This window comes from Solanum verrucosum, unplaced genomic scaffold (assembly GCF_900185275.1).
Source record: "Solanum verrucosum unplaced genomic scaffold, falcon-dt-bn FXZP01000060.1, whole genome shotgun sequence".
Classification (NCBI taxonomy): Eukaryota; Viridiplantae; Streptophyta; class Magnoliopsida; order Solanales; family Solanaceae; genus Solanum; species Solanum verrucosum.
The window spans coordinates 3,598,346-3,616,545 of NW_026020129.1; the positions used below are offsets into that span (position 1 = coordinate 3,598,346).

Below are 18,200 nucleotides of genomic sequence, written 5' to 3' on the forward strand. Positions count from 1 at the left end.
AAACTGCCCCGCCTCACATAGTCTTAAATTCGCTCATTCATGTCTCATTGTTATCCCATTTATACACAGTAGTATTATGCTAATTATCTCCACTAGTATATTTGTTTCCTCAGTCGTTATTTATTATTTTGGTCTTTGTCATTTTAGTCATCGCTTAAACTCTTTTACGTTTATTAAGAAAATAATAAATACAAAGTATAATTTACTAAAGAGTCAAAATGTGTGAGGTATATGGTATAATAATCTCAATGATAAACTGCAAGACTATTTTATCATACGTTTGGTTGAAGGTATTAGGTAGTCCTGAAATTATTTATTCCACCATTTCCTTAGTGATAGGATAAGTTATCACATATGCATAAACATGATGGAATGACTTATTCTTTGGTAATTTATTTTGGGATAACTTGTTTCCAATCAAACGATCCCTAAGAGTTTGTTTGGATGGACTTAGAAGGTGCAAGAAGATTACAATGTGGGGAGTTGAACCTTACCAACAAGGTAGGAGTTTAGGTTACTAAGCTACTAAGATTTCCTTTTTTTTCAAAATGTATTTTAGAATACTTGTATCATTGATTTTCTTCTATTTACCAGCCTTAAACCTTGGACCTAATGGCTCAGGAGAAAAATCCTCAACCAGTCAATCACTATGATCAAGAAGGCCAATGCGACTTATAAGTATAGGTCACAATTAAGAATCCTAATCTATGACTTTAAGCCTTTTTTTGTTACAATTAGCTCAAAAACATGTGCTTAAAATCATTTCTTAATCATACTTAATTTTTTCTAAAAAATAAGTTAATTCAAACAGGTTCTACCTTACTCATGTGTATTTGATGTTTTTTTTTTAGAATTCAACAATATTAAAAAAAGAACTATTTTTTAATGTCAAAGATATAGTTAAAAATTAATTTGTGTGGTTCAATTGCTTCGTTTTAAAACTTGGTGGTCTGAATCATTCACATCAAAAAACTTTAGCGGGGCTCTTCGCAATTACTCCATTCTTTAGAACCTTCTACCAAAAAAATCCACAAAACTTCCCTTGGAATTCTCGAGAAACCGAACAAAAGGCCACTTCTGTCATTTCACACAAATCACAAAATAGTAATAAATATCTTTTTTTCCTTATTTTCGTTTTCGCGCCCGCTTAGTTTTATCCCGCTTCCTCTTTTTAGGGTTTTGAAAACCTCTTCTCCTTTCACTTTCCCCCACTCTCACTCTCGCACTTTCTCGAGAAAAAAAACCGTCGCAATTCGCCGGAAAAATGCCGCCGATTAACTTGACGGAAGGAGCAATAGAGATGCTATCGATCGGAGAAGGGCATCCCGAGGAGTTTAAACCGGTGCTACAGATCACGGATGTTCGGTTGGTGAATACTCAGAACCAGACTAACAATAATGAACGATACCGGATTTTGATATCGGACGGAACGCATATTCAGCAAGGGATGTTAGCTACGCAGAAGAACGATCTAATTCGGTCTCAACAGATTCGGAAAGGAACTATTATTCAGATGAAAGAGTTCGTTCGTAATGTCATCCAGAATCGAGTGTAATGATTCCTGATTCCCTTTCAATTACTCTTAATTTTGTTATTACGTGGACTAGTAATGGTATAATTATTGAAATCTTGGATTGCATGTGTGCACCTTGAGTGAATTTTTTCATTGAGATGCTTTGCCGTGCTGTTTTATGTTTGTGTTTTTTGAGAAAAAATCAATTGTTTAAAGTACTTTTTTTACTTGTTGATTGCTGTTGTCATTTGCACGCTCAAAGCAAATGTTATGTCTGTAAAAATTGTGAAATTCCATTACCTGGGGAGTTCTGGATTTCTTTTTTCTGGACTGTTGATGGTGATCAATTGACGCAAAGATGATAGCATGTATGTTACAGATATTATTTCATACCTCTCATCTTGTGCTCAACTTGGGTTTAAGTTTCTGTATGTATGAAAACCTTTTCCTATTATGACAGGGTTCCTTAAATGCCAGTGGTTTGCTCCTGCAGTTGGTTTTACATTTATTTTAGGTTTGTAGATAGGCTTTTTCCGAATTAGCAAACTTCTGCTTTTGCAGTCATGATTGCAACTGTGTGGGTTATTAGATAGGCGTTTATCTAAATTAACAGTTTAGTGCTATTCAGTTAGGACTTAGGACTGCAAATCTGTATGTTTCTGGATTATCATTTTGGTTTCATGAACTGCAAAGACTCTTTGATTGGGAGCACAATGTATGGTTAGACCCTAATTGCTAAGTTTCTTCCTCTTAAGGTGAGTGTCTTGACACTTTTGTATGATGAGCTTTCCCAAGACTGGTTCTTTGAAAAGATAATTAGCAAACAGCTTACCATGTCAGTAATTTCCAGCTATAATTTCCAATGAAGAACCTACATATATATGTGTTTTATGTATTTCACGTTTCGTAAATGTTTATGAATCATACTTTTAGTTTAAAAATTTATTGATATTCATTGTCTAATTCTTCAAACAGGATCATCATTATTATTGAATTAGATATTTTACTTGAGACGTGTGATCAAATTGGAGACCCAAAGCATTATGTCAGAACTGATGGTAGTGTCCCTTCGGTGCCACGACCAGCTGCCCTGCTGCAGCCTTCCACCAATCAATTAGGTGGTGTAAGTGTAAACCCCCAATCATTTGCTTCTCTTTCCGCTACTTCAGGCTCAACTCCAAGACCAAATATGTCAGGAGGAATGCAATCTCCAGAGATGAACCGTAGCAGTGTTTACAATACTGCCTCTGTTGGGAATACTGACTCTGGACGATATAGTTCAGGTGCACCTCTTTACCCCAGAGCAGAATCTGGTCCTGCAATTTCACGGGCTCCAATGAATTATGTGCGTCCACCTCAGCCTTCTTATCAACAGCCTCCTCAGTCTTCTTATCAGCAGCCATCACCAATGTACTCCAACAGAGGACCTGTAGCCAAGAATGAAGCACCTCCAAGGATTATTCCAATTGCTGCTCTCAATCCATATCAGGGTCGGTGGACTATCAAGGCCAGGGTAACCGCAAAGACGGAACTCAGACACTACAACAATCAAAGGGGTGATGGAAAAGTATTCTCTTTTGATCTTCTTGATTCTGATGGAGGAGAAATAAGGGTGACTTGTTTTAACTCTGTAGCTGACCAATTTTATGACCAGATTGAGCCAGGTAGAGTGTATCAAATTTCAAAAGGAAGCTTGAAACCAGCTCAGAAAAATTACAATCACCTTCCAAATGACCATGAAATTATGCTCGAGAGCACATCTGTAGTTCAACCTTGTTTTGAGGATGACAGGGCTATTCCTCAGCAGCAATTTCATTTTCGGCCAATCAGTGACATTGAAGCCATGGAGAACAACAATGTGATAGATGTGATTGGTGTGGTGTCTTCAATAAGTCCATCTAGTTCAATAATGAGGAAAAATGGTACAGAAACTCAGAAGAGAGTCCTCCAGCTGAAGGACATGTCTGGTAGAAGTGTTGAAGTAACTTTGTGGGCAAATTTCTGCAATGCAGAAGGTCAAACACTTCAGAGTCTCTGTGATTCTGGGGCTTTCCCTGTCTTGGCAGTTAAAGCTGGTAGAGTAAATGATTTTAATGGCAAATCTATAGGTACTATATCTACAAGCAAGTTGTTTATAGAACCAGATTTTCCTGAAGCTCTGAAAACGAAGGCATGGTTTGAAAGGGAGGGAAAGAACACGCCATCTATGTCATTGTCACGAGAAGTGAGCAGTATTGGTCGGACAGATGTGCGGAAGACTATATCTCAAATCAAAGATGAGAAGTTAGGCACTTCTGAGAAACCAGATTGGATCACTATAAGTGCCAGTGTTACATTTATAAAGGTTGATAATTTTTGCTATACTGCATGTCCCCTCATGATAGGAGATAGACAGTGCAACAAAAAAGTGACAAATAATGGGGATGGGAAATGGCGGTGTGACAGGTGTGATCAGACTGTTGATGAATGTGAATATAGGTACATTCTTCAGTTCCAGATTCAGGACCATACTGGCTTAACATGGGTTACTGCATTTCAAGAATGTGGTGACCAGATAATGGGTGTATCTGCAAAAGAATTGTATTTCTTAAAATATGAGGAGCAGGATGATGATAGGTTTGCAGAAATCATGCGTAATGTGTTATTCAACCAGTTTATATTTAAATTGAAAGTGAAAGAAGAGATGTATAGTGATGAGCAGCGTGTTAAGTCAACAATGGTCAAAGCTGAGAAGCTGAACTTCCAACCAGAGACCAGGTTTCTGTTCGACCTGATAAACAAGATTAATGGGCAGGAATCCAGCACTTTACCTCCTAAGACAGATGATGCAACTCCGAATTCAGGGTTTAATAATACTGGAGTTGGGAATAAACGCAAAGAACCAATGAGCCCTGTTGCAAGTTATGGTGGCAGCCATAGCGGTATCAGCAGAGATAGTGGACTGCAGGGAAATCGGCAAGGTCCATATGGGAATCAGCTTACTGGCTCACAGTTCGCTCCGCCTGGCTCTACTGCAGGCAGTATCAGCAGAGAAAGTGGACTGCAGGGAAATCGGCAAGGTCCATATGGAAATCAGCCTACTGGAACACAAAATGCTCCGACTGGCTCTTCTACAGGCATGTATATGAGCTGTAATAGTTGTGGTGGAACAGGTCATAGTGCTTCAAACTGTCCAAGCATGATGAGTGGTCAGAGCCAGGCATATGGAGGTGGTTTTGGCAATAGGGCAACTTCAGGGATGAGCAGTGGTGGTGGTGGTGGTGAGTGTTATAAATGCCATCAGTATGGACATTGGGCAAGAGATTGCCCAGGTGTAAGCAATGCACCTGCTGCCAATAACATGACATCAGGAAGATACGGGAATACTCCAAGGCAACACGTCGGTGGTTTTTGATGAACCTTTTTGAGCGCATAAAGTTGTCCTGTACAGAGGTTTAGATGTCTTCTCTTAGTGGCTCATCATGGCTCATGTTCTGCTTTTGAGAAAGCTTCTTGAGGGCTTGCGTTTTACCTTTCTGTACAGTGGTCGCATGGGGATTAAATTATGCGTCACTGTTCCTGGACGAGAGTGCACTACAAGTCTTGTCGTCCTTGTTTTGAGGAGTGACATTTCGTTGTTCTTTCCTTGTAAATTATAGTCTTGCATTATCATCTCTTTTCGTCTTCCTTTTTTTGAGTTCTTTTAGGTAATCTTTCTTTGTGGTTTCGACCTTTTAAGATAAAAACTCCTGTGTTACAGTTTAGACTAACATGTGTATGTTGTCACATCTTTTTAATCTGTCGCATGTCATCTTTATTATTCACTATGCACGTCTTGAATACGTAATAACCCCTCCTATTCAAAATAAATGTTGTGTTTTAGGCTTGGGTACGTGAATGAAGTACTTCTGTTATAATTTTTCATCTAGATCCCTAGACTTGAAGTTTTATCACCTGAACTCTAATCAAATTTATGTCTATTGAAACCACAATGATTTTTCTCTTTCAAAATTATGAATTCTATGTCCACACAATTTTTCATAATAATACTCCAAATAAAATAGTGAAAAATATTCATGACCAAACGGACACTTAATTTTAGGGGGATTGGGGTTGTGGGGTGTTGGATGAGGTACCAAAAACTAGTTGGTCGACTTTTGGGTTATAACAAAAAATGTTGTTCAAGAAATATTCTCAATCTTTAATTTAGGTGTCTAAATGGAAATTTTGAGCAAGCTTAGGGAGCCACATATGTAATCAACCTTCTTTTAACGCACTTCAAGTCGCATTTCTCTCAGTTGCAAAAGGTTCTCACAAAATATTTTGCTATGGGCAAGTACCAAATTACGCCAAATGGGGAAAATCTGCAATGATGTTGACCGTCAAACATGAAACAATTGAAACCTAATTTAGGATTTAGGGTTGAGAGTTCCACAAGGCACGCGATCTTCAGCAACTGCCAAAAACTTTTTAAGTATACCATAATTTTCGCGGTTAACACTATTTATCTGTTACAAAGGAGAGGTAGCAAATTCTGTTTGGTCTAAAGCCAAACAGTGTGAGTTTCTTGAATGAAATAAGTAACAACAGTGTTCTCACAAAATTGATGCATTAGGTACTAGCTTCTTCACCACATTTTCTTTAGAGATCTGGCATGCCTTTTCCTGTTTTTGGATCATATGTCCTCTCCATAACAACCTCCATTGGAGTATCCTTAGGACCAGCTGCACAATGAAACCAAAACATACGCAAGAGTGAAAAGATCAGACTCTGTCAAACACATTAAAAAGTGGACCGAGTAGAGTTTACTCAAACATCTTAAATTGGTTGAACGAACTCTATAAGCATTTCCCTTGAAGTTTACTAGAAGGAACGTGGTAAGCAACAATGTCAAACAAGCACCACTTGCTAAGCAACACCTACCATCAAACGACTACATAAGTGGCATACCTCAGCACCTATCCAGCACACATATTTCTCAAAGTTGTGCAACCCAATGCCACCACATTACCAGCTCCCCCACACCACCACCACCCCCAGAAAAAAGGAAGAATGATAAAAGGTGATAAGAAGGCTTTCATCCAAACAGTAATCCCACATATGAAACCAAGGGAAGGAATAGAAGAATAAACCATGTTCTTGAGCTCTCCAGATCGATGCTTCATCTAAATTTGACTTATAATCTGATTTCAAATTATACTTTATCAAACTGACCATAATCCATCATGTATATTTCAACAATTTGTCTTAAATGAAACTTGTCCCACATTAAGGTTGCATCATGCAGTTGACTACAATTGATCCGAAGCTCTCTAAAGTTTTAACCTTTCATTTCTTCTTCCAGTTGAAATCAGATTATACCTCTAAACCAATAAACTGTTTTTTTTTTAAGTAACCCCTTCCCGCAACAAAAAAAATAATAAAAAATACAGCATTTACTACATTTGAAATGCAACAGAATACTCATTCAGAAGAATATACTCGTATGTAAAAGGATTTGATAATTACCAACTGTAGGCCTTGGTGTGGTCCTTATTTTTAAGATCTCGGGCCGGGGAATGATAGAACCAGATGCTCCTATACCTCTTGAGACTCTTACTTTGGAGCCATCCTCCAGGTATCTAATTCCGACCTTGGTTGGTTTCCTGCGGAAGAAAACATGAGCTACCATGTGCTAAGAGCAAAAAATAAAAGGTAAAGAGAAATAATATATCCATACCCTGTGACTGGATCTACAACCTGAACATTGGAAACATGCAGCGGGGCTTCGACTGTAAATATTCCACCTTCATGACCTTGCCCTTGTTTGATATGTTTCTTGACCTGCAGAAGGGCAATCATATAATATAAGGGATCATTTTGTTACATACTAATTATTTTTGGCGTAATGACCTGAAAGACCCCTGTACTTGGCTCCGTTTATCACTTGAACCCTTCTACTCACGACTTTGCCAACTGAACACTTAAAGTTATTACTATTTTAAACCTTTTTGACCATTGACTAAGCTTATGTGATGTTTTTTTTGCTGAATCAGATCAAGAGAGTGGTTTACTCATTTAAAAGCAAGTGAAGACAATTATTTAAATTTGTTTTAAAAAAGAATTAAAAGAAAAATATAACAATTAATAAAAAATGAAAAAAAACCTCATTCCCAATATGTTGTAAGTTTCTTCTTCTTCCTCCTCATAATTTCACCCAACCTCCACCATCACCATTCTCCACACACACATCTTCTTCCATCTCTTCCAATACTCTTACACACAATTCTTCCTTTTTCTCTTCTCATATGTTACCTATCATTTGAGAGTTCTATAATGATTGGGAAAGATATTTATTTAGATTTGGGTAAAAGAGAGGGGGAAAAAGAGGTTTTAAATTGTGAAATAGATGCGGATTTTAGATGGGTTTTTGAAAAACATATGTTTGAGATTCTTTCTAAATGCAAGGCAATTTTATTGAGAATATTTTTGAAGAGTTATCTATAATGACCCATTTTTGGTCTCCTTCTCTTCTTTCTCTCATCCTCCATTTTAGTCACTTTATTTCTCACCACCATTAAAATAGCAAAATTTATAATAAAAAACATAACAAAGCTTTGCTTATCTCTAATTCCTCTTCAACGTACAAAATTCACTAGGAAAGAAAAAAAATGAATGATTAGCAGCAAAATAGATGAAAAATATGGGAAGAAAAGAAAAAATGGAAAGAAATCAAGAAAGAAAGGATTTTGGGGATTAGTTTGAGATTTCTTTTTAAAAAATATTATTTGTAATAAAAAAAATGATGTGGCAATATATTTCTGATGTGGATAGTGAGGTGTTATCCACATCAGCGCGATTGGGAGACACATGATCAGAGGGGTTTAAAATACTGTGTTTTAATAACTTTAAGTGTTCAATTGACAAAATCGTGAGTAGAAAGGTCTAGGTGACAAACGGAGTCAAGTACAAGGGTTTCCCAGGTCATTCTGCCATTATTTTTTGATAAAATGAGGTAATTCTATTCATGAATAGTACCAAGTGGGTACTGAAGATGTAACAAAGTAAGTGATTTGTCCTCCGATAAAGCTTTAGAAAGTCTAACTAAGGCCAAAATATTTATCATGTTAGATAAAGAATCTCCCTTACACCAACGGTCTAAATATATCGTCAAACTAAAAAATAGCTGGAAACGCTTCTTTGTAAATTAACAACTTTCCTCAATTCAGCTATCACTAAGGGGTCATTTGGTGTGAAGGATAACACCAAATAGTCTTGGGATTAAATTATAGAGCCACTTAATTTGTTGTTTGGTTGGCAAGTCCGGGATAACTTATCCCGGGATCAATAATTTGTACCAGGATAAATTATCCTTTCCCTTGGGTGGTATAGTTATCCTAGGATAACTTATCACGGGATAAAATAGGTCAATGACAAAAATATCCCTTTAAACCCTTTTTATACATCACTTTTTCACATTCATGAAGGGTATTTTTGTAAACATTTGTTCTTAAAATTTATATAATGTATATTATTTTGAATACAACAAACCAAACACTCAATAAAAAATAATCTCAACATAACTTATCTCATCATAACTAATCCTAGCTCAACTTATCACATCATAACTAATCTCATCATAACTTGTATTTAAACCAAACGACCCCTAAATGTTATCATAAACAAGCTACTTTCTCATATTCTTTATATTACGGTCACCAATGAGGATTTACTACATTGAAACTACTTTATGCTCTCAGATTACAATCGTATAGCGTTGGATAATTAAAACCTAGACATTCTTCAGTCGACATCCATTCTCCAACACCACCACTAAACTTAATGTTAACAACACACAGCAAAGGCTGATACTATCACAACTTGAACCCAAAGAGAATAATCCAAATTCAGAGGTACTGTGAAAACTGGCATAACAGAGTAGCGTCATGAAGGTCGCATCAAGTCTGATAGGATCATATAGGACGGCTAATTTCTCAAGATCCTAACCTCTCTATCCAGTCTGAGGTTTTCAATTTAAAGCTTCTCTTGCTAATAATTGCTACATCTACAAACCTTAACAATAGTAAATGCTGGTAACTGATTAACCAGACTTTATGATAAAAAAGTTAAGGGTTTGAGATATATCCGTCAGTATAAAATATTTTTTTAAACCATCAGGTCAATTTTACCTGGGGTAGCAGGTAATCCGACTTATATTCAAAGTTACAAATCCCACGTTTTTTTTTTTTGAACATTGGTAAAGTTGTATTCTTCAGCATTAAGGACATGCTGGCCACGTTTTAAGGATGCTTACGTATTTATATCCTTTGAGTGACCTGATAGTTTAGAAACTAAAAAGCTTGTTATGCACTTATACTGACCATGTATATAACTTAATATATTTTTCCCAACCCTTCATTTTACTTTTTGTAATATTAGCAAACTGTCTACTGTTTAGTGTTTGCACAACGGTTTTCGAATGTAGAACAATTATCATTTATGCAGAAAATTAGTACTCGTCTGCAGTAGATTTTATACCTCAAAACATCTCTTATTCTTTTCAATAGTTTGAGTAAGGCTACAATCTTTGTATATAGTGAGCCGTACCTTCAAATTGTAGCATGCCCTTTGCTTTAAAAGCAGGGATATTTTCATTTTTATGTAGGTTGTGCACGACATCATATAATACAAACCAGCTATAAGATTGTTAGAACCACTTATCAATCTTCTATGTGAAATCCACAAGCACCCTATATTATACCACAACTATTAAAATTATTTTATTCTTGTAAGACCCAAAATTTGGAAAAGGAAACTCTATCAACAAACTTGCTTATTCATTATAATCTAAGTCCTCAGTTCTATACGCAACCCCTACACTTTGAGCATATGTCCCAGCATCAGACAATCATGGTTACGATGGATCCACAATGAATATGACAAGAAATGTTTAAAGAAAGAATAAATTACGACAAGATATGCTTAGAGATATAAAGTAAGTGTCACAAAATTACTAACCAGGTTTTTCCCCTCGACAATTACACGGTTTTGAGAACGTACGACACGCTTGACAACGCCAGTCTCGCCTCTATCTTTTCCTCTGATAATCATGACCTGAGTGTTGGCGGAAAAATGGGAAACATGAAATAGAAGTATTAAGAAATTGAATCAGCCATGCAAAACAATGATGAATGAGCCTTACATTATCTCCTCTGAGAATTCTCCACTGATGAATGAGTTTCTGATAACTTTTCCACCCCATTTTGAGCTAAATCAAAGTAAAAGCTCCCTTCTTTGCAGTCAGATGTGCAAAAGAAAAACACTAATTAGATAAATACTCCAAATAAGAACCCCCCCCCCCCCCCCCCCCACCTAAAAAAAAACTAAAATGGATCAAGAATCGTGAAAAAGTCAAATCTATTGCAAACCCATCTAAGCAAAAGACTATGCATTTACAGTGTAGGCCACTACTCTAACTTATCAGGAAAAAAAATGCAACTATTACAAAAAATTGCTATCATTAAGTAAGCAACAAAATTCTCATTAACTCCAACTCAAAGCTCCACAAGTCAAAACAGTATCTCGCATTACCTTAAGATATGAAAATGCAGGCATAGTAAAGCCCAATCAGGGAAAATGGAGAAGAACTCTATTCAAAGTAAAACGAGGAAATAAACCCAATCAACATTTGTATCAAGTTACTGATCTGAACCACAGAGGAATATGACATGTGTTCAGTACAACAGAAAATGTCTTCCCTTGTTAGGTTATTTAGTCTAACACCTAGACATTGTTATGAACCTTTAATACCCAAAACTATCAATACATAATCATTATACCTAATTCACCTAAAATGATTTCTCCGGATAAAACAGTTTCCATTTCCTCAATACACATAAGAAACAGAAAAAAATCAAAACTTTATGCAAAATTTGCATCTGGGTGTCTTTAATAATGGAAAAACATACTTTCAGAAACCCAAATCAAAAGAACAATCAAATTCTCAATTGTAGTTCGATATTTCACAACAACAAAAACCATTAAAATACGAAAAAAATAGATTAATTTTACAAAAAAAATAAAAAAATCCCAATAATATTGAAGAGGAGAGAACGAAGAAAGGGTACCTGAAGCTCAAGGTGTCAAAGCTCTACAGTTTCCCACAGGGTTTTAGCCTTTGAAGGTGATGGGGTTTAATGGATTCTTTGTTATGGGCTTTTATTAGTTTGGGCTTCATAAAGTTGGCTACCGGCCCAATTACCGTTTACGAGGAAGAAAATTGAAATAAATTCAAAAAATAGCCACATTTACACTACTATTTAGACTAGATATTAGGTTCCCGCGCCAGCGCGGGCCCAATATATATTACTTCCTCCGTCTCATTTTATGTGAGGTAGTTTGATTCGCTACGGAGTTTAAAAAAGAAATGAAGACTTTTAAAACTTGTCGTCCAAAATGAATGATATAAGTTTGTATGACTATAAATTATTTCATCAAGGGTAAAATAAATATTTTATAATCAAATTGCTACTTAATATAGAAATGTGACATTCTTTTGGGACTAACTAAAAAGGAAAGTAAGTAACATAAATTGGGAGTAGTTCTTTGTTTCAATTTATGTGACATCGATGAAATTTGGAGAGTTATATAATTTTTTGTATGTGATTTTGATAAATATATTTTGAAGTTGTTAATTTATTGTGATTTATAGCACTTCTTATATCATTTTCAAATAATATATATTACTCTTTATGTTCCATTTTATGTGACGTAGGTACTTTTATGAAACTCAACTAAATTTCTTATATGATTCTTAAATATTTTTAGTTGTTATTTTACTTTAGTTTACGGTACTTTTTATGTTATTTTCAAACAAACTTCATTTGTTTCAATATGGAATTAAAGAGTCAATAAAATTTCTTTTATGATTTTTAATTATGTGTTTTTTAATATCTTATATTATTACATATTGTGATTTTAAGTACTTTTTATGTAATTTTTAAATCTAGAGCAAATTAAAAGAAAAACATGGAAAAATTTAAATGAAGAAAGTACTAAAATTTTCAAATAATCATATTTCTATATTAAAATGTTAAAAACTTTAAAACTCCACATATATGCAGAAAATCATATACGGAAGACAAAATAATTTTTTAAAATATATATTAAAGCTCTTTCTAATAATATCACATATTTATTCTATTTTTCGAATAATATATATTTCTCACTCAATCTCAATTACGCAGTACATATGAAATTTTGAGAGTTAATCAAATTTTTAGTACTATTTTAAACTATATTTTATTACTATTTATATAATTTTCAAATAATATATGTTACTCACTCTATTATATTTATGCAATACATGTGAAATTTCAAGAATTAACCAAATTTTTAATATTTTAAATTGATTTTTAGTACTATTTTATACTTGATATATAATTAGTAAGAGCTAAAATTGTGGATTCTAGGACTTTTGACGCCATTTTCAAATAATATAAGATACTACTTTTATTTTAATTAGCCAAGCAAATTTCCATATATGATTTAAAAATATTTTCAGTTGCTAATTATTGTAATGTATGTCAAAAATAAAAAGAGTAACAATAAAGTAGGCCAAACACATGTTGGTACACCTCAACTCTCACTTCTACATAAAAAAAAAGAAAAAATAAGTGATTTAAGAAAATTATATAAATAACATTAATGATGAGATGAAGATTAAGAAAAAACCTCAAATAAATTAGTAGTATTAATGATGATAAAAGTTAAATAAATCATTTTTTCTATTATTTAAATTTTTAACATAAAATTTCCAATCTTTTAAAATTAAAAATAAATGTTAAAAATAAAAAAAGTAACAATAAAGTAGGCCAAACACATGGTTAAAAAAAATAAATATATATATATATATATATATATGAGACTTTGAAAGGACCAACACTGCATTATTTGATTGTACTAAACGCACTACTGATTGTACATTTTACAAAGGACCAACACTGCATCTTTGTATTGTACTAATGGTAGTACTAATTGTACATACAAAAAAAAAACACGCTTTCTCTAGAACTTTCTTCCTACATCTGCCAAAATTCTAACCCTAATTTCTCGCCTCCTTCCTAAAGTCGCAGCATTCTCTCAACTTTGCCTTCTACTTCGCACCTCTTCAATGGCGAATCCATCTGCTCCTTAGTTTTTCCTCTTTGTCTGCGCACTTTAACTCTCTCTCTGGAGCTTTGCTGAACATCTCTGCTTGTTTCCGACGCGCCGCGCAACTACTTGTTCATCGTTTAACTTTCTATCCTCCTAGGTAAAGTGGTTCTGTTCTGTCAACTGTTTCTTCGACTTCTTACCTCTTCAATGGCCAATTCATCTGCTGCTTACTATTTTTTCTTTGTCTATATATATACAGTTATAATCTGTCTCTGAACCTTTGCTTACGATTTCGGTTTCTTTCCAACGACCTGCACAGGTATTTCTTTATGCTTTAAGTGAAATTTACATGTTTCTTCCATCATTTGCTCTTTCTCCCATTCCTAATTCGTCTGCGGTTTACCTCTTTCTTCGATTCGTAATTTCTCTTCTCTGTACCATAGTACACCATATTATTACTCTGTTTGTTCTAATTTATGTGGCACACGCAAAATTTCAAATATTAAGCATTTTTTATATGTCTCTTTAATATATTAAGTTGTTAATTATTGTATTTTACAACTTGTTAATTATTGTAATTTATAATTTGTTTTTCGTCAATTTCGTCGACTATTTTTTTTATTAATTATTGTAATTTATTGTTTTTTTTCCCGTCAATTTCAAACAATATATGTTTATCATATAATCCATTTTATGTGGTACCAATAAAATTTAGAGAGTCAATTAAATTTTGTATATAAGTTTTAAATAATTAAGCTGTTAATTATTGTAATGTATAGTATTACTTATAGTATTTTTAAATATATTTAAATATTATATGTTAGGTTTTTTATCCTAATTTATATGGCATAGATAGAATTTAAAGTGTCAAATAATTGTTAATTATTGTAATAGATAATATGGAGTATTTAAGTCATTTATAGTATAGTATAATTAATATATAATATGTAGTATTTAAGTGTTATATTATGGAATTTGAGAAGTTATTAAAAATTTTATATGATTTTAAAAATATTTTAAATTGTTAGCTATTGTGATTTGTAGTACTTTTTTTTTACATAATTTTGAAAATAATATTTATTACTCTATTTGTTCTAATTTATGTGGCACATGCAGAATTTCAAATATTAAGCATTTTTTATATGTCTCTTTAATATATTAAGTTGTTAATTATTGTATTTTATAGTACATTTTGAACCTAATTTTTTAATAATATCTGTTATTTGCCATGTCCCAATTTATGTGGCATTAATTGATAGATTTGTTGGAGTCGAGAGATTTATTTTGTTAATTATTGTAATTTATAGTTTCTTTTTCGTCAATTTCAAACAATAAATGTTGTTAATTGATAGAATACTTTTAATGTAATTTTTTAAAAAAAATATGTGTGACTGTCCATGTCCCAATTTATGTGGCACATATAAAGTTTTGACAATTAACCAAAATTTTAATACATTTTAAAAAATATTTTTAAGTCGTTAAATTTTAAGTAATTTAATCCACTTAAATAATATTTTTCAACCTTATCATGGTAAAAGTTGAATTTATTATCCTTTTCATTTAATTTTATATGATATTATTTTTTCTATAAAATCATTATATATGTTTTAATAATTTAAATTTCAAAAACATTATAATTTAACTTTAAAGATTTTATTTTATCAAAATCTTGTACATTGAAATATATAGTTATGAATTTAAAATATTTTTAAAATCATATAAAAATTTCAATAACTTCTCAAATTCCATAATATAACACTTAAATAAGAAGAGTCTAGGATTTACTACCAAAAGTGGGCCCCATCTCCTTCCACTTAAATAATATTTTTCAACCTTATCATGGTAAAAGTTGAATTTATTATCCTTTTCATTTAATTTTATATGATATTATAATGAGTAATAATAATAATTGCAATATTAGTCCTTCTAGGTAATGAGTAATAATATATAATAATAATAATTGCAATGTTAGTCCTTGGTGTTAGTCCTTCTATTAATGTACAATTCTTTTGGCACGTTGTACAACTAATTAATGCAGTCAAAAGTTAATGTACAAAATTGTATGCATGTTGTACAAAAGTATTAATGCAGTGTTGGTCCTTTCCAACTCTCACTTCTAAATAAGGTTAGATAAATAGTAATCTTAGCTTCTAAGAAATGTGACATCATCATTTACATATCCAACTTTTATATATATAAAAGAGTTAAAAAAGAAAAAATAAGTGATTTAAGAAAATTATATAAATAACATTAATGATGAGATGAAGATTAAGAAAAAACGTCAAATAAATTAGTAGTATTGATGATGATAAAAGTTAAATGAAGCATATCTTTCTAAATTTAAGTAAAAATAAACAGAGTAGAAGTAACATTAGGGTTATTCGATAGGACGATTCATTCGGTTATTTTTAAAAAAAATTATATCATTCAATTTTTCGGCTATTTTATAATGTATAACCAAAATTAAAATTTTAAAATCATCTCAATCCTAATTTATGTGACAGAAGTAGTATAAAAATTAGTCTTTTTTTTGTTGTCTTGTAGATATTTTAAGTTATTATTTACTGTAATTATAGTACTTTTTATTAAAGTTTTTAATAACATATGTTACTTTTTATGTTTGAAAGTTAAACCAACTTATTTTTATATATCTTTTAATTTCATATGTGTTTTGTCCTTTTCCATTTTCAAAAACTAATACTCTCTCTATTTTATTTTATATGTCATTTCTTTTTATAAATATATTGGTTGTGGTGCTTGGTTATTCCCTCTTCTTATATAGTAATTTAAGTTATTATTTATTGTAAATTATAGTACTTTTTATTAAAGTTTTTAATAACATATGTTACTTTTTATGTTTGAGAGTTAAACCAACTTTTCAAGAATTAACCAAATTTTTAATATTTTAAATTGATTTTTAGTACTATTTTTGTAGTAAATAGAGGAAGTTGAAGAAGAAGGGCAAATCGGTCAATTGACTGACTGACCCTAAGCTCCTAAACATTCTCAGTTCTAAATGCAAGCACGGGCACAATATCCGTTAAATTGTTAATTATTATGATTTATAATATTTTTTACATTATTTTCAAATAATATATGTTATCTATTTTTAAATACTTTAAGTTGTGATTAATAATATTCTTAACGCAATTTCAAATAATATATGTTACTCCATTTGTCCAAATTTATGTGACACATGTGAAATTTTGAGAGTTAATATGTTTTTCAAATATTGTAAGTTGTTAACTATTGTGGTTTATGGTATTCTTAATGTAATTTTTCAAATAATATATGTTATTCCCTTCGTCTTAATTAACAATTCGCGTAAAATTTCGAGAGTTGATCGAATTTGTAATAATTTAAATTTATTTTTTAGTACTATTTAAAAAGGAAAAAATTAAAATATAATGAAAGAGGAGTGTATAAAAGTAGTGTGCTTATTCACTCTTCTTATATAGTAATATATGTTTTTCCCTTCGTCTTAATTAACAATTCGCGTAAAATTTCGAGAGTTAATCGAATTTGTAATATTTTAAATTTATTTTTTAGTACTATTTAAAAAGGAAAAATTAAAATATAATGAAAGAGGAGTATATAAAAGTAGGTGGGCCATCTTTGTGATAGGCCAATGAAGAGTGTGCTTATTCACTCTTCTTATATAGTAATATTAGCTATCATTTTAAAACTAATGAATGTTTAGTGGAGTATTTCTTTTTCTTTTTTTAAAATGTATGAATAACATATGTAATTATTTTTAATCAATCGACAAAATATGATAACTTATCCATTTTTATATGTCAGTCATTACATCTTGACAAAGGAGGATAATCTTTGGTCTGATTTTTTTTCCTGAATATTATTGAGAAGTGATTAATAATTTTTAACCGTACCTCAATATTATGTTAACTTTATTGATAATCTATGATCAAATAATCATTTTGGATCTTACTTGGAATTGAGCAATCAACATTTATTACCACATTAATTTTATCAGCTTCATATAGGTGCTCAAAAACTTTTGCTCTCATAGGTCAAGTAAATTAAGTGCTTAGTGCTTTCATATTTTGTTAGCAAAGTTAAATTATTACTCCTTCTGTCTCATATTAATTTATCATCTTACTAAAAATAGTTGTCCCATTTTAGTTGATCACCTTACTTAAATCAAGAAAACATTAATTAAAATTTTCTTATACTCCATTACCCTTGCATTAATTCTTTTTTAAAGTGTTCACATTTGTTTGTAAAATTCCCAAGAAGTTTTTGAAGGGGTGAATTAATAGAATAATTTTTTTGTTTATGATTTCTTAATATGCATGTAGAAATAAAAGTGATCAACCAATTTGTGACAATGATAGTAATAGGGTTGGGTAACAATTTTTTGACAATAAGCAATAAGTAAACCCCATTTTATGGAGGCTACACGGGATAGGTTGTGGTTGTTAATCAATAATTAAGTTGTTTTAGGAGGTAATTAAAACGGTGCTCACTTGTCAACATTGATTGACTTTATCCATATTATCGATATTAAATTAGTATCAGTGGTTGATGACAATCAACAACTGAAACCAAACTA

The 18,200-nt window shown here is 31.9% G+C and overlaps 3 protein-coding genes across 5 annotated transcripts in view; 1 reads left to right on the plus strand and 2 right to left on the minus strand.

The window, feature by feature from the left end:
• The window catches only part of LOC125826461 (60S ribosomal protein L13-1), a 196,701-nt gene that overhangs the window by 130,237 nt on the left and 48,264 nt on the right, over positions 1 to 18,200 (minus strand). The gene's annotated exons all lie outside the window — the stretch shown is intronic.
• On the plus strand, positions 1,140 to 5,235 carry LOC125826446 (replication protein A 70 kDa DNA-binding subunit A). The gene is made up of 2 exons (XM_049505776.1): positions 1,140 to 1,551; positions 2,489 to 5,235. The coding sequence occupies exons 1-2, from the start codon at positions 1,265 to 1,267 to the stop codon at positions 4,905 to 4,907; spliced, it is 2,706 nt and encodes a 901-aa protein (XP_049361733.1). The 5' UTR covers positions 1,140 to 1,264; the 3' UTR covers positions 4,908 to 5,235.
• LOC125826464 (uncharacterized) lies at positions 5,961 to 10,808 on the minus strand. The gene is made up of 5 exons (XM_049505801.1): positions 10,674 to 10,808; positions 10,490 to 10,585; positions 7,212 to 7,315; positions 7,001 to 7,137; positions 5,961 to 6,216 (listed from the first exon to the last, which is right to left on the minus strand). Exons 1-5 carry the CDS (start codon positions 10,731 to 10,733, stop codon positions 6,134 to 6,136), a joined length of 480 nt encoding a protein of 159 aa, XP_049361758.1. The 5' UTR covers positions 10,734 to 10,808; the 3' UTR covers positions 5,961 to 6,133.

Excerpts from the sequence above, each read along its gene's own strand:
- LOC125826446 (XM_049505776.1), top strand. The coding sequence starts at position 1,265 with ATGCCGCCGATTAACTTGACGGAAGGAGCAATAGAGATGCTATCGATC. Across the intron at positions 1,552-2,488 it reads AATGTCATCCAGAATCGAGT|GATCATCATTATTATTGAAT; the intron begins GTAATGATTCCT and ends TTCTTCAAACAG.
- LOC125826464 (XM_049505801.1), bottom strand. The coding sequence starts at position 10,733 with ATGGGGTGGAAAAGTTATCAGAAACTCATTCATCAGTGGAGAATTCTC. Across the intron at positions 7,316-10,489 it reads TTGTCGAGGGGAAAAACCTG|GTCAAGAAACATATCAAACA; the intron begins GTTAGTAATTTT and ends GCCCTTCTGCAG. Across the intron at positions 7,138-7,211 it reads GTTGTAGATCCAGTCACAGG|GAAACCAACCAAGGTCGGAA; the intron begins GTATGGATATAT and ends TTTCTTCCGCAG.